This window comes from Dermacentor silvarum, chromosome 4 (assembly GCF_013339745.2).
Source record: "Dermacentor silvarum isolate Dsil-2018 chromosome 4, BIME_Dsil_1.4, whole genome shotgun sequence".
Classification (NCBI taxonomy): domain Eukaryota; kingdom Metazoa; phylum Arthropoda; class Arachnida; order Ixodida; family Ixodidae; genus Dermacentor; species Dermacentor silvarum.
The window spans coordinates 189008137-189031077 of record NC_051157.2 but is presented as its reverse complement, the minus strand read 5'-3'; the positions used below and the strand labels follow the sequence as shown (position 1 = coordinate 189031077).

At 47.3% G+C, this 22941-nt stretch overlaps 1 protein-coding gene, 8 non-coding genes and 1 pseudogene across 9 annotated transcripts in view; all 10 read left to right on the top strand.

The window, feature by feature from the left end:
- The first annotated feature begins 4621 nt into the window (after positions 1–4621).
- On the top strand, positions 4622–4693 carry Trnad-guc (transfer RNA aspartic acid (anticodon GUC)). Its single transcript has one exon. It is a non-coding gene; the product is annotated as a tRNA-Asp (tRNA).
- A 157-nt stretch (positions 4694–4850) lies between these two features.
- Positions 4851–4922, top strand: Trnad-guc (transfer RNA aspartic acid (anticodon GUC)). The gene has a single exon. It is a non-coding gene; the product is annotated as a tRNA-Asp (tRNA).
- A 160-nt stretch (positions 4923–5082) lies between these two features.
- Trnad-guc (transfer RNA aspartic acid (anticodon GUC)) lies at positions 5083–5154 on the top strand. Its single transcript has one exon. It is a non-coding gene; the product is annotated as a tRNA-Asp (tRNA).
- Positions 5155–5312: 158 nt separating this feature from the next.
- On the top strand, positions 5313–5384 carry Trnad-guc (transfer RNA aspartic acid (anticodon GUC)). The gene has a single exon. It is a non-coding gene; the product is annotated as a tRNA-Asp (tRNA).
- Positions 5385–5542: 158 nt separating this feature from the next.
- On the top strand, positions 5543–5614 carry Trnad-auc (transfer RNA aspartic acid (anticodon AUC)). Its single transcript has one exon. It is a non-coding gene; the product is annotated as a tRNA-Asp (tRNA).
- Positions 5615–5770: 156 nt separating this feature from the next.
- Trnad-guc (transfer RNA aspartic acid (anticodon GUC)) lies at positions 5771–5842 on the top strand. The gene has a single exon. It is a non-coding gene; the product is annotated as a tRNA-Asp (tRNA).
- A 162-nt stretch (positions 5843–6004) lies between these two features.
- On the top strand, positions 6005–6076 carry Trnad-guc (transfer RNA aspartic acid (anticodon GUC)). Its single transcript has one exon. It is a non-coding gene; the product is annotated as a tRNA-Asp (tRNA).
- Positions 6077–6700: 624 nt separating this feature from the next.
- Trnad-guc (transfer RNA aspartic acid (anticodon GUC)) lies at positions 6701–6772 on the top strand. The gene has a single exon. It is a non-coding gene; the product is annotated as a tRNA-Asp (tRNA).
- A 193-nt stretch (positions 6773–6965) lies between these two features.
- LOC125945085 (uncharacterized) lies at positions 6966–8207 on the top strand (annotated as a pseudogene).
- A 13875-nt stretch (positions 8208–22082) lies between these two features.
- Positions 22083–22941, top strand: part of LOC119449119 (uncharacterized) — a 17992-nt gene continuing 17133 nt past the window's right edge. Inside the window, exon 1 of the mRNA XM_049666656.1 lies at positions 22083–22918. Coding sequence (XP_049522613.1) covers positions 22083–22918 — 836 coding nt within the window. The remainder of the gene's footprint in view (positions 22919–22941) is intronic.

Below are 22941 nucleotides of genomic sequence, written 5' to 3'. Positions count from 1 at the left end.
TTTGGCAAGGTCATTGAAGTGACGCGAGAACGATGGCGCGTCAAAGGCGTCGGAGATAAGGATTCCACGTCTCGAACTGTTCTTCTGAAACTGAAGAGCGGAATGAAAGTTGACGACCTTCCGCACCAAATCCGAGTAGCAGGTGAACTGGCCCTTGTCGTGGTGCCTGGACGGCCAATGCAGTGCCTACGGTGCAAGGGTGTAGGGCATGTCCGTCGCGAGTGCAAAGTGCCGCGATGCTCGCGATGCCGTAACTTTGGCCATACTGAAGATCAGTGCGTACGCACGTACGCCACAGCCGTGGGGCCACCAGCAAGCGAAATCGCCGCAGAGATGAGAATGGATGCTGCTGAAGCCGAGGACGCCGCCAAAGGGGCGGGTGACCAGGTGAGCGCCAACAACGCGGAGGCGACAACAAAAACAGAGGGAGAGACGAAAGGCGTCCTTGTTACCCCCGAAAAGAAAGAAGAGTCATCAGGTTCTTCAGAAGAACTGGAGAAAGGCAGCGAAAACCGCCTTGTATCTGATGACGCCACGTTCGTCGCAGGAGGTGGGGATTCGGCCCAAGACAGCGACGCTATGGAAGTGAGCGGCAACGCTGCCTTCAAAAGGCCGCTTGACGTCACCGACGGCAAAGCAACTCCTAAGAATCAAGCCGACGGGCCGCCTGCAAAGTCAACTATGATAAGAAGGAGCAGCTTCAAGCCCTGTCCAAACATCTCTCGGGACAGGAAGGAGGGCGACAAGCCACCACCGACTACGGACCATGCCAGACCACCGGACGGTCCCGGGGGCGTCTAGCCGCTGGCTAGACGTTGCGGTGAGCACGATGCCTCGGGCCTTTCTCTCTTTCCCGTAGTAGCAATGGCATCCAACCCGACGCTTAGCTTGGGCACGCTAAACGTGAGAGGTCTGGCCGCCAAGCGTAAACAAAGCCAAGTGTACCGGATGATGGTGGACCAAGACCTCGACGTTCTAGCCGTGCAGGAGACAAAAGTCGAAGGGGAGGAAGAGACCCGAGGCATGGTGCTAAGGTTTATGCCTTCGTATTATGCGGTAGTGAGCCATGCCAAAGGAGCGTCGGCAGGTGTTATTTTATTTATTAAGAAGCTGCCCGGGCTATTGATCGAAAATTATTTTTCGTGTCCTTCTGGCAGACTAGTGTACTGCGACTTTGCTGTTGGTAATGATTCTTGGCGGGTGATATGTATATATGCACCCAATATATGCGATGAACGCAAGATGTTTTTTTCCGCGTTAAAGGCACACATATGCGCGCATAGAAAAGTCATTATTATGGGAGATTTTAATTGTGTACTCAGCGATCGAGATAGAACAGGCAAGAGAAGAAATGATAAAAGCTGTCATGTCCTCAGTGAACTATTAGGCGAGTGTGACTTGGACGACGTGGCTGATTGCCTAGTCGGAACACGCCAGGTTCAATACACGCACTTCCAAGGCAATAGTCATGCTCGTCTTGACAGGATATACGTGACACTAGATGTTATACCCATATGTCGCAGCTACGATGTCATACCTATTTCATTCACCGACCACTGTTTGGTCAAGACATGTGTTGGACGCAAAGGAAAGGGCAACACTTTCACGTGGGAAATGTGGAAAATGAATTCCAAATTGTTAAAGGACGAGCTTTTTCTATGCAACGTACAAGAACACTTGAAGGAAGTAGAAAACAACAAAGTGGCGCAAATCACTGAAAAATGGGAAATTTTTAAACAACGAATTAAGTTAACCGCCATCGACCGATCCTGTAAAATAAAGTACGAAGAAAGAGCTAAAGAGAAAGAACTAAGGGCAGTGTTTGAAAAATTAACGGCCTTAGAGTGCAGCCAGCCGGGCGCATACAAGGACGATTTACGCAGCATCAAAGCGAAATTGGAGCTATGCGATGAAGAGCGATATCGAGGAGCGATTATACGCGCAAGGGCAGAGGCATTGACAGCAGATGAAACGCCAACTAAACGCGCGCTAGGTCTGGAGAAAACGCATGCGCGGCGCAATCACATAGATACTATTGAAGTAGATAGTAATGAAATAACTGACGGTGAGGAGATAGCACAAGCGTTTTTCAAGCACTTCCAAGAACTTTTTGCATCGAGAACTGTTGACCTAGAGGCCTTTAGAGCTGCGTTTTTGGGGCGTATGCCGCAACTCAGCGACGAGACGAAGAACAGGCTCGAGGCACCGATATCAACTCGTGAAGTTGAACAAGCAATTGAAGATTTAAAAGCCGGAAAATCACCCGGTCCGGATGGCCTTTGTGCCGATTTTTATAAACTGTTTAAATCAGATCTATCGCCTCTACTCGCTGACGTGTTTAACGAAGCGTATGAAGTAAACGCATTGCCACTTTCTTTCGGGCAAGCGCACACTGTACTAATCCCTAAGACTGACCAGCCTGCGAAACTGAAACATGTAACATCGTACAGACCAATATCACTTACCAACAGTGATTACAAAATATTCATGAAGATAATCGCAGACAGGTTACAAACAATAATGGAAACCATAGTAGGTCGGCACCAAACATGCGGAATCAAAGGACGAAGCATTAACACGAACGTACACATAATGAGATCGATTTTGGAATGTTGTGACGCCTTAAGGGCACGAGTTGCGATTCTTCAACTTGACTTGGAGAAAGCTTTTGACTGTGTTGCTCACAGTATTTTATTTGCCATTCTTAAGCATATAAATGTCGGGTCCATAATTACTGACGGGGTAGCCATGGCGTACCGGAACGGCACTACTAAGCTTATAATTAACAAGACATTGGGGGCCCCCATCAGCATTCAACGTTCCGTGCGTCAAGGCTGCCCAGTCAGCCCACTTTTGTTCTGTATTTATCTGGAGAGTTTGTGTTTGGCAGTCATTGAGAACAAATGTATTCATGGGTTTACGATGCAAGCGTCAGAAGTCAAACTCCTGGCCTATGCTGACGACGTAGCCGTGTGTTGCAAAGACAAGGAGAGCATTTTACAGACGATAAATGTTGTGAAAAACTTCGGTGAAATCACAGGTAGTCGAGTAAACTGGAGCAAGTGCCTCGGTATTTGGCATGGAGAGTGGCCTGAGGCTCCTGCTTTATATGCGAATGTCAAGTGGTCAACAACGCCAGTAAGGTACTTAGGCGCACCACTCGAAGCTTACAAACAGAGTGACGAGTACTGGCAGGACCAGCTTAAAAGTGCTAAAGAGAAGGCTGAGGCGTGGAAGGCCAAATACCTTTCAGTATTTGCCAGGGCTACTGTATGCAACTTGTTTTTCGTCGCTAAGCTATGGTATGTCATGCAATTCATTTTCTGTAACAGGGTCAATGTGCAGAAATTCCACAGAGTTTTTGCCGTGTTTGTGTGGGGTTCCGGATGGGAGAGATGTTGTCGCAATAATTTGTTCAGACGGGTGAAAGATGGAGGATTAGGGCTGGCCCACCTGTTTGTTAGGCAACTTGTTGGACGTTTTATTTTCTTTCGGAACAACGATGATCCTTTTTTGCAAACAGTCTGTAGAGTTAGACTCGCGCACTTGTTGCCAGAGTTGATTGTATGCTCCCAAGGTGTGCCAGCGGCTGTGTTTGGTTTTTACAGGGAAATTGCATTCAGTGTTCGTTTCCTTGCTGTACGGTATTCGAAAGAATATTTGTTTAATGTCTCAAGGAAAAAGCTGCGCAACGATATAATGGACAGCCTTTTTCCCCCGCCTCTGTACAGAACCATATACAGTCGAGGGCCCAGGCCAGAATGTTTTTAAACGCCTCAAACGAATGCAGGTACCGCCAGGTATGAAAAGTTTCTTTTTCAAACTACACACAGGTACACTTTCAGTTGCAACGTTCCTAGAAGAAAGAGGCTTTTACATGCCCTGGGGCTCACAGTGTATAATTTGCAAACAACCTGAAACCATAGACCATGTTTTTTTACACTGCTGGGAAGGAGTATACTTATGGGATGTTTTACAGCGCACAATAAAGAAAGAATTTCCTCTTGACCCACATGGCATCAGATTTTTGCCGATAGACGACGATGACGGAACACCGTTTGATCAGATTATGCTGACTGGCCTCTACTGTATATGGCGCTCCCGCATGGCAGGCTTCTATTGCGATCCCGATAGAAGACCAGCCCGTGTGTATTTTCGGGAACAAATAAGACGTTTTCTTGATGTGGTTGCAACACAAGAGTGTCCCCCACCTTGGATGGCCAGGATGGAACCCCTGGCCAATCTTAAGGAATTCTGAACAAAGCCTGTAACAATATGACAGGCTGCATGTGCTTATTATTTATACTTAACAGATGAGAAGTCCATCTGTGTTTGTACATATCTTAGTTATGTTGGTATGCTTATGTACCGCTGCTTACCGGTAATAAAGAAAAAAAAAAAAAACAGTGGCCAGTATCCCCGCCTGTCACGCGGGAGACCGGGGTTCGATTCCCCGACGGGGAGTGTCTTTTTTTTTCCTTTTTTTTCTGCACGCGTGTTCCCATGGTCACCACACCCACGCTATCTATCGTTCGCGCGCGCGTGTAACTACACTTGTGCGCAGAATATTGCATTTTCAATGTTTCATATATGTAATGCTTTATGTGCGCCTTTTCATGTCTCCTCGTTAGTATAGTGGCCAGTATCCCCGCCTGTCACGCGGGAGACCGGGGTTCGATTCCCCGACGGGGAGTGTCTTTTTTTTTCCTTTTTTTTCTGCACGCGTGTTCCCATGGTCACCACACCCACGCTATCTATCGTTCGCGCGCGCGTGTTACTACACTTGTGCGCAGAATATTGCATTTTCAATGTTTCATATATGTAATGCTTTATGTGCGCCTTTTCATGTCTCCTCGTTAGTATAGTGGCCAGTATCCCCGCCTGTCACGCGGGAGACCGGGGTTCGATTCCCCGACGGGGAGTGTCTTTTTTTTTTTTCCTTTTTTTTCTGCACGCGTGTTCCCATGGTCACCACACCCACGCTATCTATCGTTCGCGCGCGCGTGTTACTACACTTGTGCGCAGAATATTGCATTTTCAATGTTTCATATATGTAATGCTTTATGTGCGCCTTTTCATGTTTCCTCGTTAGTATAGTGGCCAGTATCCCCGCCTGTCACGCGGGAGACCGGGGTTCGATTCCCCGACGGGGAGTGTCTTTTTTTTTCCTTTTTTTTTCTGCACGCGTGTTCCCATGGTCACCACACCCACGCTATCTATCGTTCGCGCGCGCGTGTTACTACACTTGTGCGCAGAATATTGCATTTTCAATGTTTCATATATGTAATGCTTTATGTGCGCCTCTTCATGTCTCCTCGTTAGTATAGTGGCCAGTATCCCCGCCTGTCACGCGGGAGACCGGGGTTCGATTCCCCGACGGGGAGTGTCTTTTTTTTTTCCTTTTTTTTCTGCACGCGTGTTCCCATGGTCACCACACCCACGCTATCTATCGTTCGCGCGCGCGTGTTACTACACTTGTGCGCAGAATATTGCATTTTCAATGTTTCATATATGTAATGCTTTATGTGCGCCTTTTCATGTCTCCTCGTTAGTATAGTGGCCAGTATCCCCGCCTATCACGCGGGAGACCGGGGTTCGATTCCCCGACGGGGAGTGTCTTTTTTTTCCTTTTTTTTCTGCACGCGTGTTCCCATGGTCACCACACCCACGCTATCTATCGTTCGCGCGCGCGTGTTACTACACTTGTGCGCAGAATATTGCATTTTCAATGTTTCATATATGTAATGCTTTATGTGCGCCTTTTCATGTCTCCTCGTTAGTATAGTGGCCAGTATCCCCGCCTGTCACGCGGGAGACCGGGGTTCGATTCCCCGACGGGGAGTGTCTTTTTTTTTTCTTTTTTTTTTTTTCTGCACGCGTGTTCCCATGGTCACCACACCCACGCTATCTATCGTTCGCGCGCGCGTGTTACTACACTTGTGCGCAGAATATTGCATTTTCAATGTTTCATATATGTAATGCTTTATGTGCGCCTTTTCATGTCTCCTCGTTAGTATAGTGGCCAGTATCCCCGCCTGTCACGCGGGAGACCGGGGTTCGATTCCCCGACGGGGAGTGTCTTTTTTTTTTTCTTTTTTTTTTCTGCACGCGTGTTCCCATGGTCACCACACCCACGCTATCTATCGTTCGCGCGCGCGTGTTACTACACTTGTGCGCAGAATATTGCATTTTCAATGTTTCATATATATAATGCTTTATGTGCGCCTTTTCATGTCTCCTCGTTAGTATAGTGGCCAGTATCCCCGCCTGTCACGCGGGAGACCGGGGTTCGATTCGCCGACGGGGAGTGTCTTTTTTTTTTCCTTTTTTTTTCTGCACGCGTGTTCCCATGGTCACCACACCCACGCTATCTATCGTTCGCGCGCGCGTGTAACTACACTTGTGCGCTGAATATTGCATTTTCAATGTTTCATATATGTAATGCTTTATGTGCGCCTTTTCATGTCTCCTCGTTAGTATAGTGGCCAGTATCCCCGCCTGTCACGCGGGAGACCGGGGTTCGATTCCCAGACGGGGAGTGTCTTTTTTTTTTTTCTTTTTTTTTTCTGCACGCGTGTTCCCATGGTCACCACACCCACGCTATCTATCGTTCGCGCGCGCGTGTTACTACACTTGTGCGCAGAATATTGCATTTTCAATGTTTCATATATGTATTGCTTTATGAGCGCCTTTTCATGTCTCCTCGTTAGTATAGTGGCCAGTATCCCCGCCTGTCACGCGGGAGACCGGGGTTCGATTCCCCGACGGGGAGTGTCTTTTTTTTTTTCCTTTTTTTTCTGCACGCGTGTTCCCATGGTCACCACACCCACGCTATCTATCGTTCGCGCGCGTGTTACTACACTTGTGCGCAGAATATTGCATTTTCAATGTTTCATATATGTATTGCTTTATGAGCGCCTTTTCATGTCTCCTCGTTAGTATAGTGGCCAGTATCGGAGATTCCACTTCCGGCCATCACAGTGAACGGTCGCGGAATGTCTTGCTCCTCAGGAGCGGTTACAGCGGCCCTCGGCCGCGGTTCCCGGTCAACGGAAAAACCTTCTCCGGATTACCAGATGGTTCTACCACAACTGCCTTCAGGTGCAAGTGTTTTGAACACTGTTTTTATTCACGGCGAAGTGAAAGCTCGGCCTTACCGTGTCGAGCATTTCAGGGATGCGCTTTCGCGACTCATGCTGCTGCCGGAAGTGGTGGCCCTCGGGGCCTATCAGATGAATCATGTGTGGGCCGTAACTTTTTCGAACGAAGCGGCCAAAAAGAAGATATTGGACACAGAAGGATTCCTTGTCAAGGAACACCGTTGCGTAGTCATTGACCCGTGCAACCAGGGTGTCAGGCTCAAGCTCTTCTGGCTGTTGCATGGTGTTCCTGACGAAGACGTCAGAACAGCCTTGGCACCGTTCGGAAGAGTAACTGAAGTGACGAGAGAGAAGTGGAGAGTCCAGGGCTGCAACGACAAATGAACCACGACACGGTCTGTGGTCCTGAAACTCAAGCCCGGAATGACAGCAGACGACCTACCACACCAACTTCGTGTTGCGGAAGACCTGGCTCTCGTCATTGTCCCGGGCAGAGCACCCCTCTGCCTCCGGTGCCGTGGCACTGGACACATTCGACGAGAATGCCGGGTTCCACGCTGTGGGCTGTGTCGTCGCTTTGGCCACGACGAGACCCAGTGCGTGAGGACGTACGCCAACGTTGCAGGCCCAGGCAGGAGCGAGGACTCGTCCGAGCTTCTCATGGATCAAGAGGACGCCGAAGAGGCCGCCAAAGGAGCAGCTGAAGGGGCGGCGGCTCAGTCTGCACCACTGGTTACGAAGACCGCAAAGGTGAACCTGAAGGGGATAGATGAAGGCAATGTGCCGGATTCTGCGCCTCCACCTGCCAAGGTTCAAGTGACGGAAGCTGGTGCTGACGTGACGGGCGCGTCGTCAGAAATCACCCCACCTCCGACCAAAGTGGCTGACGAGCCAGTTAGCGTCAGTGAGGACATGGACCTGACTTCCGACGCTAAGGGCGCCGGAAAGCGGTTGCGTGACGATGTTGAGGACCACAGCCAAAACACCGACGGCGTGGATACCGAAGGACCGACACCAAAAACACCGACAGTCCGACGGTCGACGCTGAAGGTCAAGCCCAACGTGCCGCCAGACAGACGGCCGTCACATGCGCCGCCTCCGCCTTAGCGGAGGTAGTGCCCCGGAAAGAACTTTCCGCACCCGATCTTTGATCGGGAGTGATTCTACGAGGACGTCGTTTTGCAGTTGTCGCCTTCAAAGAGCAACACCAAGCATCAGTGTATACAACAGCCGCTATGTTTCCTCGAACCGTGTGAGTAGGGGCCCACCTTAATTGCAGCTAACACAATGGCAAACGAAATTAACATCACCACTCCGCTTCGTTTGCCGACATTAAACGTCAGAGGGCTGTCACAGCGGCGAAGACAATGTCAGATTAGCCGCATGCTATTAGAAAAAGACATTGATTTGATGGCAGTCCAAGAAACAAAAATTGAATCAGAAGAAAAAACGGATCGATTGGCAGAAATTTTCAGAACGAATTACAACGTATGCGTTTGCCATGCGAATGGTACTTCTGGTGGCTGCCTTCTTCTTATTAGAAACAGTATTGGGATAACAGAGCAGCAAGTTACTTCATGTCAGGGAGGGCGTATGCTTATTTGTGATTTTTCTTTTTCTGGACTGCTTTGGCGGGCGGTGTGTGTATATGCACCTAATAATGCTTGTGAACGCGAAGAATTTTTTGTTTACCTGAGGTCTTTCTTGGTGTGTGAAAGGCACGTTCTAGTGTTTGGCGACTTTAATTGTGTGTGCCGGCCGATAGATAGATCGAAAAAGCTGCTCAGTCAAGATAGAAGCGCAACTGTTCTGCATGAAATTTTGTGTGAAGTTGATCTGGAGGATGTTGGAAGTGTTCTTGGTTCTGACAGTGATGTGCAATATACGCATTTTCAAGGAGACTGCCACTCCGAGGTTAGACCGTATCTATGTCCCTATTTCTCTTAGTTCCGCTCCTTTCTAGCTACAGTGTCGAATGCATCAGTTTCAGTGACCATTGCTTGGTAATGGTTACGATAGGTACGAAAAGCAAAGAGAAAAATTTAATTGGCACTTATGGAAACTTAATGACAATTTATTGCAGGATCAATTGTTTCTACGAAGAATAAAAGAGAAATTAGAAAATGTTCTCCTTCAAAATGCGGAAAATGTTGTAGAAGCTTGGGAACTGTTTAAAACCGAAGCGAAAATAATTGCTTTAGAGAGAGCATGCGTGTTGCGGCACAAACAAAAGCAAGAAGAACGTCAACTGCAGTGCACGTTAGCATACCTTTTGAACATGGAAAGAGGCGCGGCTGGTACATTTGTAAGCGATATCAAAGAACTTAAAGCGAAACTTGAAGTCATTGATGAAGAGAGATATCGCGGCGCCGTTTTGAGAGCACGCGCAGAACGAGTATGGTTGGGTGAAACGCCCACCAAGCGAGCGCTAAGTGATGAGAAGAGACACGCATTGAGTAAGGAAATAAAAGAAATAGTTTATCAATGGCAGCTTACAAACGACAAGGAAATGATAGAACGTGCTTTTGTGGACCACTATAGTACGCTGCTAAGCAAGAGAGCAAGCGATATCTCGGCGTTTAAAAGTGATTATTTGCCTCTGATGCCGAGAATTGATGGTGAACTTAAGGAAGCTCTTGAAAGGCCTATTTCTGTAGAAGAAATTGAAAAGGCTATCGATGACCTCAGTGCAAGAAAATCGCCTGGACCAGATGGTCTTGGGGCAGCGATATATAAAATTTTCAAGGTTGAAGTAGCACAGGCTCTGTATCGCGTCATAACGAAGTGTTATGAACAAAAATGGACGCCTCCTTCCTTCCGACAGACTCATGTGGTACTTATACCTAAAGTTACTGACCCCATAAAGCTTCAATCAGTAGAGGCCTACCGACCAATAAGTTTAGCTAACATTGATTATAAAGTATTCACTGAAGGTGCTCGCCCAACGTCTTCAGAGTGTAGTGAAATCCCTAGTAGGTACACATCAGACATGCTGGTATAAAAGGTAGGACTATTTTCACAAATATACACACAGCGCGAAGCATACTTGAATGTTGCGATTTGATGCAAGATCGTGTAGCTATGCTACAACTGGATTTAGCCAAAGCTTTTGACAGGGTGTCGCACGAGATCCTGTTTCTGCTTCTTGAATACATGAATGTTGGAACAGTCATTTTGGATGGGGTGAAAATGGTTTATGATGGTTGTACAACAAACCTAATTATCAACAACAGACTCAGCAGACGAATTCCAGTACTGTACGTCTAGCATAAAACAAGGGTGTCCGATCTCGGCCTTGCTTTTCGCTCTTTATTTAGAACCTTTCTGTTTAAAGATACTTCAGAGCCATAGTATTCGCGGGTACACGTTTTTTGGCAGAGAAATAAAAGTGTTAGCCTATGCTGACGACATAGCAGTGTTCTGTCGCGATAAGCAAAGCATTGCAGAAGTAGTGAAGGAAGCCCAATCTTTTTGTAGTGCTTCTGGTAGTGCCATAAGTTGGCCAAAGTGTTTAGGATTTTGGCACGGGGACTGGCAAGATACGCCAGAATTGTTTTGCAGAATGCAGTGGAGTGTGATACCCGGCACTTATCTTGGGGTTCCACTCGGCAACTACCGAGAGCCAGTAGAATACTGGACGAATGAGAGGGACAGAATGAAAGAACAAACTAACAAATGGGGAGGCCACAACTTTTCGATGTTTGCAAGAGCCAAAGTGTGTAATATGTTTTTAGTAGCTAAAGTGTTTTACGTCTTGCAGGTGCTATGCATGAGCCGATCTTCAGTTCAAAAAATACACAGAGTGTTTGCGGAATTTATTTGGGGTTCAGTATGGGAACGCATGAGCAGATTTAATTTGTTTCACTCTTTGCGCAACGGCGGACTCAGTTTAACTCATTTGTTTTTCAAGCAACTTGTGTCGAGATTTGTTTTCTTTCGTGACCAAAGTGATGGGTTTCTGCGCACGGTGATCCAAGTGATATTACGTGACGCTTTGCCTGATTTCGTTGTATCGTCGTACGCAGTCAAACCGATGGCACTAAAAGGTTATCTGCGTGAAGTTATCACGGCGATTCGTCTTCTAAATGCCAGATTTTCTAGGGAGTACTTGTTTGAAGTGTCACGAAAAAAATTATATAAGGATCTTGTTGACGTTTTTGTACCTATGCCAGTGTATCGTTCTATGTACAACTTAGGGCCTGAACGTGATGTTCTCAAAAGAGTAAGGAATATGCCTGTAAGAGCTAACACAAAATCCTTCTTTTTCAAGCTACACACTGACACACTGCCGGTTAAGCCATGGCTAAGGAGCAAGGGTTTGTTTGTCCCATGGTCCGTCAATTGCCTTATATGCAATAAGGAAGAAACAATTGAACATATTTTTCTTGACTGCCACGATGCCCGCTTTCTTTGGGACATTCTGCAGCGAACTTTAAAAAAGGAGCTCCCGATTAGTGCTTTTGGAATAAGTTCTTGCCATGCGCAGAACCTGACGGTGTGCCGGCGGACATGTTAATGCTATTGTGTATGCAAAGCGTATGGAGAACTCGAATGGCTGTACACAATGCTGATGTACATGCGAGGTCAGCCAGATACTATTTTGTTGAAAATGTTGTTTACACACGGGAAGTGTTGAAAATGCAAAGTGAACCACCGGAATGGCTTCAAGTGTTGGACAGTTTGGCTTCGTTGAAGCCATTTTAACATGACGCTACAGTCTTTTAACGACTGGTTATTTTAATCTCGCATTTATTTGACATGTTGTTTTTGTGTATTTGCCAAGTCGGTAATAAAGAAAAAAAAAATAGTGGCCAGTATCCCCGCCTGTCACGCGGGAGACCGGGGTTCGATTCCCCGACGGGGAGTGTCTTTTTTTTTTCCTTTTCTTTTTCTGCACGCGTGTTCCCATGGTCACCACACCCACGCTATCTATCGTTCGCGCGCGCGTGTTACTACACTTGTGCGCAGAATATTGCATTTTCAATGTTTCATATATGTATTGCTTTATGAGCGCCTTTTCATGTCTCCTCGTTAGTATAGTGGCGGATTCCACTTCCGGCCGCGAAAGCGTTCGGACGTGTATTCATGTGCTCCGAAGGGGCGGTGATAGCGGCCCAGTTCAGCCGCGGAAACAGGATGACCAGTCAAGATAACCAGGAGTATGAAGTGATGCTGCCCCACCTGCCGAAAGGTCGGATAGTTTTTAATACTGTATTTTTGCATGGTGACCTTCGAGCGCGACCGTACCGAGTGGAAGACTTTCGGGACGCCCTTGCTCATTTGGAATTGCTTACTGAGGTCGACGCCCTTGGGGCTTTCCAAATGAATCACGTGTGGGCAGTCACGTTTAAGAACTCCGTGTCCATGAAGAAGTTGTTGGCAATGAGCACCGTGAGTGTCAAGGGGCGCCGATGCCTTGTTGTTGATCCTAACAAGCAAGAAGTCCGTGTGAAGGTGCACTGGGTACTGCCCTGCGTGAATGACGATGAAGTGCGTGACGCGTTCTTGCCATACGGCGATGTGTCCGAAATAGCCAAAGAGCGGTGGCGCGTACATGACATCGCCGATAAGGGATCGACGACGCGCGTCCTGAGCATGAAGCTGAAGCCCGGAATCACCATTGAAGACGTTCCTCATCAAATTCGTATTGCAGGCGAGCCGGCCCTCTTAGTGGTCGCTGGACGGCCACCACTATGCCTGCGCTGCCAAGGGAAAGGCCATATACGCCGCGACTGCCGCGTTCCTCGGTGCCCACGATGCAGACGCTTTGGGCACGACGAAAACCAATGTGTACCAACGTACGCTAGTATGACAGGGCCAGCAAGGAAGTCCGACGTGATGGAGCTCGTAATGGATGAGACAGAAGCTGAAGAAACAGCAGCAGCGGCTACAGACACCGAAAGTCCGGAGAAAACGCGACAAGAAAGTTCGACGACAAAGCAATATACTATGCAAAATTTGACAAGCGAGCAAGAAACACAACAAAAACCGGCTGCTGAAACGCTGACAGGTGTTACGCAGCCAGCAGACAACACGAGTGTGAGTGCCCCTGCGTTAGAACAATGCGAAGGACTTGGGACCAACGACACTACCATGGCCGATGCGTCAGCGGCTGCCATGAAGCGGACGCATGCTGAGGCAACCGAAGATACCCACGTCTCGGAAGGCGTGAACGCGGACGGACCGCCTGCAAAAGCAGCCCCGACGCGTCGATTGTCATTTAAGCCAAAGCCAACAGTACCACCTGACAAGAGAAGGGAGATGACGCCGAAATAGGCGCGGCTAGCCGCGCTCTTCGGATGTCGGTGCGACAAGCGACCGCAAGCTCGGAACTTCATGGACGGCAGCTGGATGCGTAGCCACTAAGCCTCGACAAGAACTGTGATAACATGGACAAAACCAGCCACGTGTGTAACCATACCGGTGACATTTCGGGAGCATCAGTAAGCCCCGAGGTGAGCGACATGCGATCCATCTGTACCACGCGTGACGCTATAGAAAAATGTCAGGTGCCACTACGATTAGCCACTCTGAATGTTCGGGGATTATCAGCAAGAAAACGTCAGTATCAGGTCAACCGCCTGCTTCTTGAAAACGATTTGCATATAGCTGCGTTGCAAGAAACTAAAATTGAGACCGAGGAACAGACGGATCGCATGGTTGGGGTTTTTCGCACGCGTTACAACGTCTGCGTATGCCACGCAGTTGGCACTTCTGGAGGTTGTGCCTTACTTTTACGTAACGATTTCGGCATTGAGGAAGTGAATGTTATCGCATCCGAAGAGGGAAGGCTGCTTGTAGTTGATTTCCTTCTTTTTGGTTTATTTTGGCGTGTTAGTTGTATTTATGCTCCCAATAATGAAAATGAGCGTGTTGCGCTCTTTGAAAAGGTTCATAGCTACCAAAAATGTGACAGGCGCCTTATTTTATTGGGTGACTTCAACTGTGTGTGCATGGCGGGAGATAGATCGAGAAATGTTTGTGTTCGGGATAAAAGTGCGAAGTATTTAGAGGCTTTAATTGAGGATTACCAATTAGAGGATCTTGGCTGGTTGTTGTCGCGGGGTTCTACTCCTATCTTCACACATTTCCAGCGCGGTAGTAGTGCGAGGCTGGACAGAATATATGCTAGTTTAGAGTTTGTGACAGAATGCAGCTCTTATGATGTTAAACATGTCTCATTTAGTGACCATAGCCTAGTGATGGTCACACTTGGGAGCAAGCAAAGTAAAACACGATTTAACTGGGATCTGTGGAAATTTAACGTAAAGCTGTTAGAAGACAACATATTTGTTGATGGAGTTAGAAAAGAAATTGCCAAAATGACCGCCGATAATTCATCGAGTAGCAGAAATAAGTGGGAAAACTTTAAGCACACGATCAAGATGATCGCGATAGAAAGGGGAACGGTGCTTAGATACGAAGAAAAGAAGAAGGTTACAGAACTGCAGTGTCAACTTGATTTCTTGATGTGCATGGAAGCTGCGAAGCCTGGGTCGTGCGCAGTCGACATACGTGAACTAAAAAACCACCTGGAAGCATTGGAAACACAAAAGTACAGAGCCGCGGTGATAAGAGCGCGAGCGGAAAAACTATGGATGGGCGAAACGCCAAATAAACGCGCTCTGAGTGACGAAAGGCGATATGCCGCTCGGAACGAAATACGGCAACTCCGGTATCAAAATGAAATAACGTCCGATGGGAACAAAATTGAACAGGCCTTTGTTGACCAGTACCGAAACATAATCGGGAATGAAAGAAAGCCGAAAAGTAAGCTCAGTGATGAATTTCTACACTTCATGCCAAAGCTAGATGACAGCACTCGGGAACAACTTGAAAGGCCAATCAGTATGGAGGAAGTGAGTAGCGCAATTAATGACTTGACAGTGAGTAAAGCACCAGGGCCTGATGGCCTGGGAGCCGCTTTTTATAAAGCCTTTAAAGATCAACTCGCACCTTTTCTGCTTGCTATGATCACAGAGGCGTACGCAGAAAAATCGTTGCCGGTCTCTTTTCGCACTGCTCATATGATACTTATTCCTAAAACTGACGACCGAGAGAAATTGCTTTCTGTAGAGGCGTACCGCCCGATAACACTTACTAACACTGACTATAAAATATACACGAAGGTTTTAGCTAAGCGAATACAGAGTGTTATTACAGAATTAGTTGGACCGCATCAGACGTGCGGTGTGAAAGGGCGTTCAATAACTACAAATGTGCATGTCGCCCGCAGCATTTTGGAGTGCTGTGATGCATTTGAAAGCCGAATTGCAATGATGCAGTTAGACCTTGCAAAGGCATTTGACCGCGTGTCACATGATGTTCTCTTTTCTGTCATTGAACAAACCAACATAGGTAACGTGATAATAGATGGACTAAAAATGATTTACAACAATTCCTCGGTACGCATCATAGTAAATAAGAAACTAAGTGAAGCTGTCCCAGTTCTCTCATCCATAAGACAAGGGTGCCCACTTTCGCCTTTGCTTTTTGCCATTTATCTTGAGCCGTTTTGCCTAAATCTCATCAAAAATGAAAGGATCAATGGTTTTAAGCTTCAGTCATCTCAAGTGAAAGTTCTGGCATACGCGGACGACATTGCGATTTTTGCAGTGATAGGCAAAGTGTTCAAGAAGTCACAAATACTGCAAGAAAGTTCTGCCAGCAAACACGGGGTCAAATCAACTAGGAAAAGAGTGTCGGCTTTTGGCATGGGCGCTGGGATATTACGCCATCTCAATTTGCTAACCTGCAATGGACAACAGTCCCTGCAAACTACCTAGGTGTGTCCCTTGAGCATTATGACAGGAGCGCAGAATATTGGGACGAAGTTACGCCAAAGATAAGGGAGAAAGCGATAGGATGGCAGGGCCGAAACCTATCCATGTTTGCCAAGGACCTCGTCTGTAACCTTTTTTTGTCTGTAACCTTTTTTTAGTGGCCAAATTATGGTATGTGCTGCAATTTTTGTGCATGTCTCGTGCGAACGTTCAGAAAATGCATAGGGTGTTCGCGGTGTACATTTGGGGCTCCTGTTGGGAGAGGGTAAGTCGGACCAATTTGTTTCGGTCTGTTCGACAGGGAGGTCTTGGACTCACACACTTGTTTGTTCGGCAACTTGTTTCCCGTTTCATGTTCTTGAGGGACCAGGAGAACCCTTTCTTACGTTCAATGATGCAAGTACGACTAAGAAGTGTGCTTCCAGATTTTATTGTATCTAGTGTGAGCGAATTAAATGGAAGAGTCAAGGGATATACAAAGGAGGTGGTAGCCTCATTTCAATTCTTAACGGCTCGATTCTCGTTGGAGTATCTAAGTGTTGTAACAAAAAAGATCCTTTACAAAGATTTGATTGATGTCATGTTGCCAGTTCCCATGTATAGATCTATAAACTATGGAGGTCCGGGAAATGATGTTTTAAAAAGAGTTAAGCGGATGCCTGTGAAACCTGGTACAAAGTCATTCATCTTTAAGTTACACACTAATACTATCCCAGTTAAAACGTGCCTTGCTGAAAAGGGAATATTCGTGCCATGGACAACTAATTGTCTACCGTGCAAAAAGCCAGAAACACTTGAGCATGCGTTCATAGATTGTTGGGACGCGATATTTTTTTGGGATGTGATGCAAAGAACGCTGAAAAAAGAATTACCCATAACCCCTATTGGCATAAGATACTTACCTGTAGACAATGAAAACGGCATACCTTACGATATGATCATGCTACTGGGCCTCCATAGTTTGTGGAGAACACGTATGGCCGTCAGACACGCTGACGTTAACGCGCGATCGGCAAGGGAGAATTTTGTGGAAAATGTGTGCTACATACGCGATGTGTATCGAGTACAAGCTGAACCACTTCACTGGATCAGCGTATTTGATGAACAGTCAAAAGTCAAGAAATTTTAATGCCTTATGTCAACCAAAGTAGGCTGACAATTTTTAACCACCCATTTGTATTTGGTTGCTGAAATAAAAAGTCTAAAAAGAAATCGTTAGTATAGTGGCCAGTATCCCCGCCTGTCACGCGGGAGACCGGGGTTCGATACCCCGACGGGGAGTGTCTTTTTTTTCCTTTTTTTTCTGCCCGCGTGTTCCCATGGTCACCACACCCACGCTATCTATCGTTCGCGCGCGCGTGTAACTACACTTGTGCGCAGAATATTGCATTTTCAATGTTTCATATATGTAATGCTTTATGTGCGCCTTTTCATGTCTCCTCGTTAGTATAGTGGCCAGTATCCGGATTCCACTTCCGGACGTCGAGGCGAACGGACGTGCCATCATGTGCTCCGAAGGAGCGGTCTCAGCGGCCCATCTTGGCCGCGGAAACAGGAACATTCATGAAGACAACCAGGATTATCAAGTGATGCTGCCCCATCTGCCAAAAGGTCGGATTGTTCTTAATACAGTTTTTTTGCATGGTGATATCCGTGCTCGGCCGTACAGAGTCGAAGACTTCCGGGATGCCCTGGCCAGCCTGGAAATGCTCCCCGAGGTTGTCGCCTTGGGAGCTTTCCAGATGAATCATGTGTGGGCCGTAACACTGAAGAGCTCAGAAGCCGTCAAGAAGTTGTTAAGATCTGCAACAATTACTGTCAAGAGCAGGCGCTGTCTAGTCGTTGACCCGAACAACCAGGACCTACGCCTTAAAATGCACTGGGTGCTCTATAATGTCAACGAAGAAGACATACGTGAGGCTCTAGCGCCGTACGGTGAAGCTACGGAAGTTTCCCGAGAAGCCAAGGAAGACTCAGCTGCAGCGACTGACTCCAACGCGCTGAGCGCAATGGAGACAGATGCGACTACGTCGTCGAGTAAGCGGGCGCACATCGAGACAGTGAAACTTGACGACCCGAATGGTGGCCTGAATGCCGAGGAGCCGCCTGCTAAAGCGGCACTGGGCCGACGGCCGTCATTCAGGCCGAAGCCGAACATTCCCCCAGACAAACATGTTGCAGATACGACGCCGAAGTAGGCGCCGAGGTCTGCGCTTTTTGGGTGCCAGCACATCAAGCTGCGAAAGACTTTCACGCGCATGGACGGCTTCGGGGAGCGGAGACATCAAGCTTGTGTTGCAGAAGGTGCAAGCGTGTCAGAAAGAATTCTGCAAGGACTGGCCCAACCCGGTGAACTGTCTGCCGTGCGGTCGCGCACAGAGGTGAGCGTCGTGCGACCCGTTCGCTCCTCACAAAATATGCACGATAAAACTGGGCAGCCGCTACGAGTAGCTACACTGAATGTAAGGGGTTTAGCAGCCCGGAGAAGGCAGTACCAAGTGAGCCGACTATTTTTAGAAAATGAGTTGGATCTTGTCGCAGTGCAAGAAACTAAAATCGAAAGTGAGGAGCAGACGGACTGCATGGTGGAAACCTTTCGAACGCGCTACAATGTTTGTATTTGTCATGCTGTGGGAACATCCGGTGGATGCGCGATCTTCATCCGCAATAACCTTGACATTTCGGATGTGAGCATTGTTGTTTCTGAAGCAGGACGATTGCTAATTGTTGACTTTTATTTTTCCGGCCAGCCTTGGAGAGTGATATGTGTTTATGCACCTAATAACGAGAACGATCGCGTAGACTTTTTCGGAAAAATCGAGCGTTACTTGAAGTGTTTGAAGCGTATTGTCATGCTTGGCGATTTCAATTGTGTTTTGATGGCCGAAGACAGAGCTAAGAATGTGTCTGGTCGCGATAAAAGTGCAAATGTACTGCAGGCGTTAATGCACGAAAATGATTTGGACGATATGGGTTGGCTTCTTTCGAATGGAAATCGGCCCGTGTTCACGCACTTCCAGCGCGGAAGTAGCGCGCGGCTCGACAGAGTGTATGCCTCGGTTGACTTTGTGAACATGTGCACTAATTATAAAGTAAAACATGTCTCTTTTAGTGATCACAGCCTTGTTATGGTCACACTCGGTGGCAAGAAAAGGAAAACGCAATTCAGCTGGCAATTATGGAAGTTCAATGTAAGACTACTCGACGACGAATTGTTTAATGGAAAAGTAAAAGGAAAAATTGAATGCATGACCCGCACAGCAGCAAAGTCACGTGCGGCTGAATGGGACCATTTCAAGAACGAAGTCAAGCTGATGGCGATCGAGAGAGGAACATTGCTCAGTCATAAAGAAAAAGAAAAAAACAAGAGAATTGCAATGCCAGCTTGATTTTATGATCAGCATGGGAACAGCGAATCCCGGGAAATTCTGTAAAGAAATCCGTGAAGTTAAGGGTCAGCTCGAGGCTCTCGACGTTGAAAAATATCGATCTGCAGCAGTAAGGGCGCGAGCTGAAAAGCTCTGGATGGCGGAAACTCCCAATAAGCGCGCATTGTGCGACGAAAGGAGATATGCAACACAAAATGGAATCCGAGAGATAAGGTATCAAAACAATATTACCAGTGACATTAACGAAATTGAACGAGCATTTGTTGAGCACTATCAGAACCTAATAGGTGAAAAAAGAAGCGGGAGCTCTCCGCTAGAGCCGGAGATCCTTGATTTAATGCCAAGGTTAGATGAAGATACTCGAGCGCTTTTGGAGCAACCCATTAGCGTAGATGAAATCAAACATGCGATCACCGAACTAACGTTGAGGAAAACACCTGGGCCAGACGGCCTCGGTGCCGCGTTCTACAAAGCTTACGCCGATGATTTGGCACCCATTTTGCATGCAGTAATCACAGAGGCGTTCGAAACGAAAGAAATGCCGCTTTCTTTCCGCGCCGCTCACGTAGTGCTGATTCCGAAATCTGACGACCGTACTAAGCTGCTATCTGTGGGGGCGTATCGTCCGATAACGCTCACAAACACGGACTACAAAGTTTACACAAAAGTGTTGGCAAAGCGACTGCAGAGTGTCATCAAACTTCTTGTTGGACCACACCAGACATGTGGCATAAAAGGACGCTCTATCTGTACAAATGTGCATGTAGCCCGCAGTATTCTCGAGTGTTGTGACATTTTTGACGATCGAGTAGCTATGTTGCAGCTCGACTTAGCAAAAGCATTTGACCGTGTGTCGCATGAAGTTCTTTTCAGCATTCTTGAACATGCAAACATAGGCACTGTGATACTCGATGGTTTAAAGATGGTGTACAGTGACTGTATTATAAACATTGTGGTGAACAAGAAACTAACTGATAGTATTAAGATCAGATCATCAGTAAGGCAAGGTTGTCCATTGTCCCCTTTGCTCTTTGCAATTTACTTAGAGCCATTCTGTTTATCTCTAATAAGCAATAAAAGGATTAATGGCTATAAGCTTGAATCGTCACATGTTAAAGTGCTTGCTTATGCTGACAATGTGGCAATATTTTGTACGGATAGGGAAAGTGTGCAGGAGGCAATAAGCGAGACTCATAGATTTTGCGGACAAACCGGCTGCGAGATCAACTGGGACAAGAGTATCGGCTTTTGGCATGGAAGCTGGGATGTCACGCCAGCTGTCTTCGCAAATTTACAGTGGACTGTGTCTCCTTCGAAATATCTGGGTGTGCCTCTTGAGCACTACAATAGCACTGCACAATACTGGGAAGATGAGACGTCGCGTCTAAAAGAGAAAACCGGAGGATGGCAAGGTCGCGATTTATCGATGTTTGCAAGGGCAACTGTTTGTAATTTATTTTTAATTGCCAAAGTGTGGTATGTTCTCCAATTTTTGTCCATGACACGTGTGAACGTACAGAAAATTCACAGAGTGTTTGCTGTTTTTATTTGGGGTTCCACTTGGGAGAGGGTCAGTCGAACACACTTGTTTCGTCCTGTTCGAGATGGGGGACTTGGACTGTCGCATTTGTTCTTACGACAGATTGTTTCTGCGTCTTCTTTGTCTTCTTGCGTGACCAAAGTGACTTATTTTTGCGTACGATGCTTCAGGTTCGCTTGAAGGATGTTCTTCCTGAAATTATTGTGTCAAGTGCAACGCCTGTAAACTGTGGGGTTAAAGGCTACGTGCGGGAGGTAGCAACTTCCTTCCGAATACTAAAAGCTCGATTTTCAATGCAATATCTGAGCACAGTGACAAGAAAGAAACTTTACAAAGATTTAATTGAAGTTATGCTGCCAGTGCCTATGTACAGAATGAAATACTATGGAAGCCCTGGGCAAGATGTGTTAAAAAGAGTTAAAAGGATGCCAGTGAGAGCGAATGCAAAATCTTTTTTCTTCAAGTTGCATACATCTACCCTTCCTGTGAAGACATGGTTGGCCGACAAAGGAATATTCGTGCCCTGGACGACAAACTGTGTCATCTGTAAGAAACCCGAGACCATTGAGCACGCATTTATTGAGTGCTGGGATGCCGTATTTTACTGGGACGTCTTGCAAAGAACGCTTAAAAAGGAACTGCCGATAACACCGCAGGGTATACGCTTCCTGCCGGTAGACAGCGATCAAGAGTTCCCATATGATATGATAATGCTCTTAGGCCTCCATAGTCTTTGGAAAACACGGATGGCGGTAACGCATGCTGATGTAAACCTGCGGTCAACGGGAGAAAATTTTGTTGAAAGTATTGTATTCATACGTGAAATATTTCGTGTACAGACGGAACCGCCTGACTGGTTGGATGTCCTTGATGAATTGGTGGAGTTCAAAAAATTTTAGCTTGCTACGGTGGCCCAAGTAGGCCAGCGTACTTTTACATGTGTATGTGTATCTGTGTGTGTGAATAAAACAAGGTTCATAAAAAAAAATAGTGGCCAGTGTCCCCGCCTGTCACGCGGGAGACCGGGGTTCGATTCCCCGACGGGGAGTGTCTTTTTTTTTTCCTTTTTTTTCTGCCCGCGTGTTCCCATGGTCACCACACCCACGCTATCTATCGTTCGCGCGCGCGTGTAACTACACTTGTGCGCAGAATATTGCATTTTCAATGTTTCATATATGTAATGCTTTATGTGCGCCTTTTCATGTCTCCTCGTTAGTATAGTGGCCAGTATCCCATTCCACTTCCGGCCGTCAAAGCGAACGGACGTGCGATGACGGGCTCCGCAGGAGCGGCTACAGCGGCTACTTCCAGCCGCGGAAACAGGAATTTTCCACAGGAAGGAGACTACGAGATGATTTTGCCGAATTTGCCAACAGGTCGTTTTGTTATTAATACAGTTTTTCTTCACGGGGACGTTCAAGCGCGACCTTACCGAGTAGAGGACTTTCGCGACGCACTGGCTGAGTTGACGCTGCTTCCTGAGGTTATCGCCTTAGGGGCGTATCGAATGAGCCATGTGTGGGCCGTAACTTTCAAGAGTGCTGAAGCCGTCAAGAAGATACTCGCTGCAAGTGAACTGAAGGTCAAAGGCCGACGCTGCGTCGTCATTGATCCTGGAAATCAAGATGTAAGAATGAAAGTTCACTGGCTACTACACAACATTCCAGACGACGACGTGCGCGTGGCTTTCCTGCCTTATGGAAGAGTGACGGAAATCAGCAGAGAACGGTGGCGTGTTCACGGAATTGCTGACAAGGGGTCCACCACCCGGTTGGTGTCCCTGCGACTCAAAGCCGGCGTCAAGCTTGAAGACCTACCACACCAGGTGAACGTCGCAGGCGAACAAGCTTTGGTTGTCGTATCGGGTCGTGCACCAATGTGCCTTCGCTGTCATACGACGGGGCACATCCGCCGCGACTGCAGAGTTCCAAAATGCAGCGCATGCCGAAGATTCGGACATGAAGAAGGACATTGCCCTAAGACATACGCCAGCGTCACAGGGCCTTCGAGTGCTGAGGAACCATCCGAGCTCCTCATGGACGAAACCGACGCCGAGGAAGCTGCCAAGCCTTCAGGTGACGCCGCAACCGGAAAAATGGTAACATTGTCAGCCAGCAAATCTAAGCTGG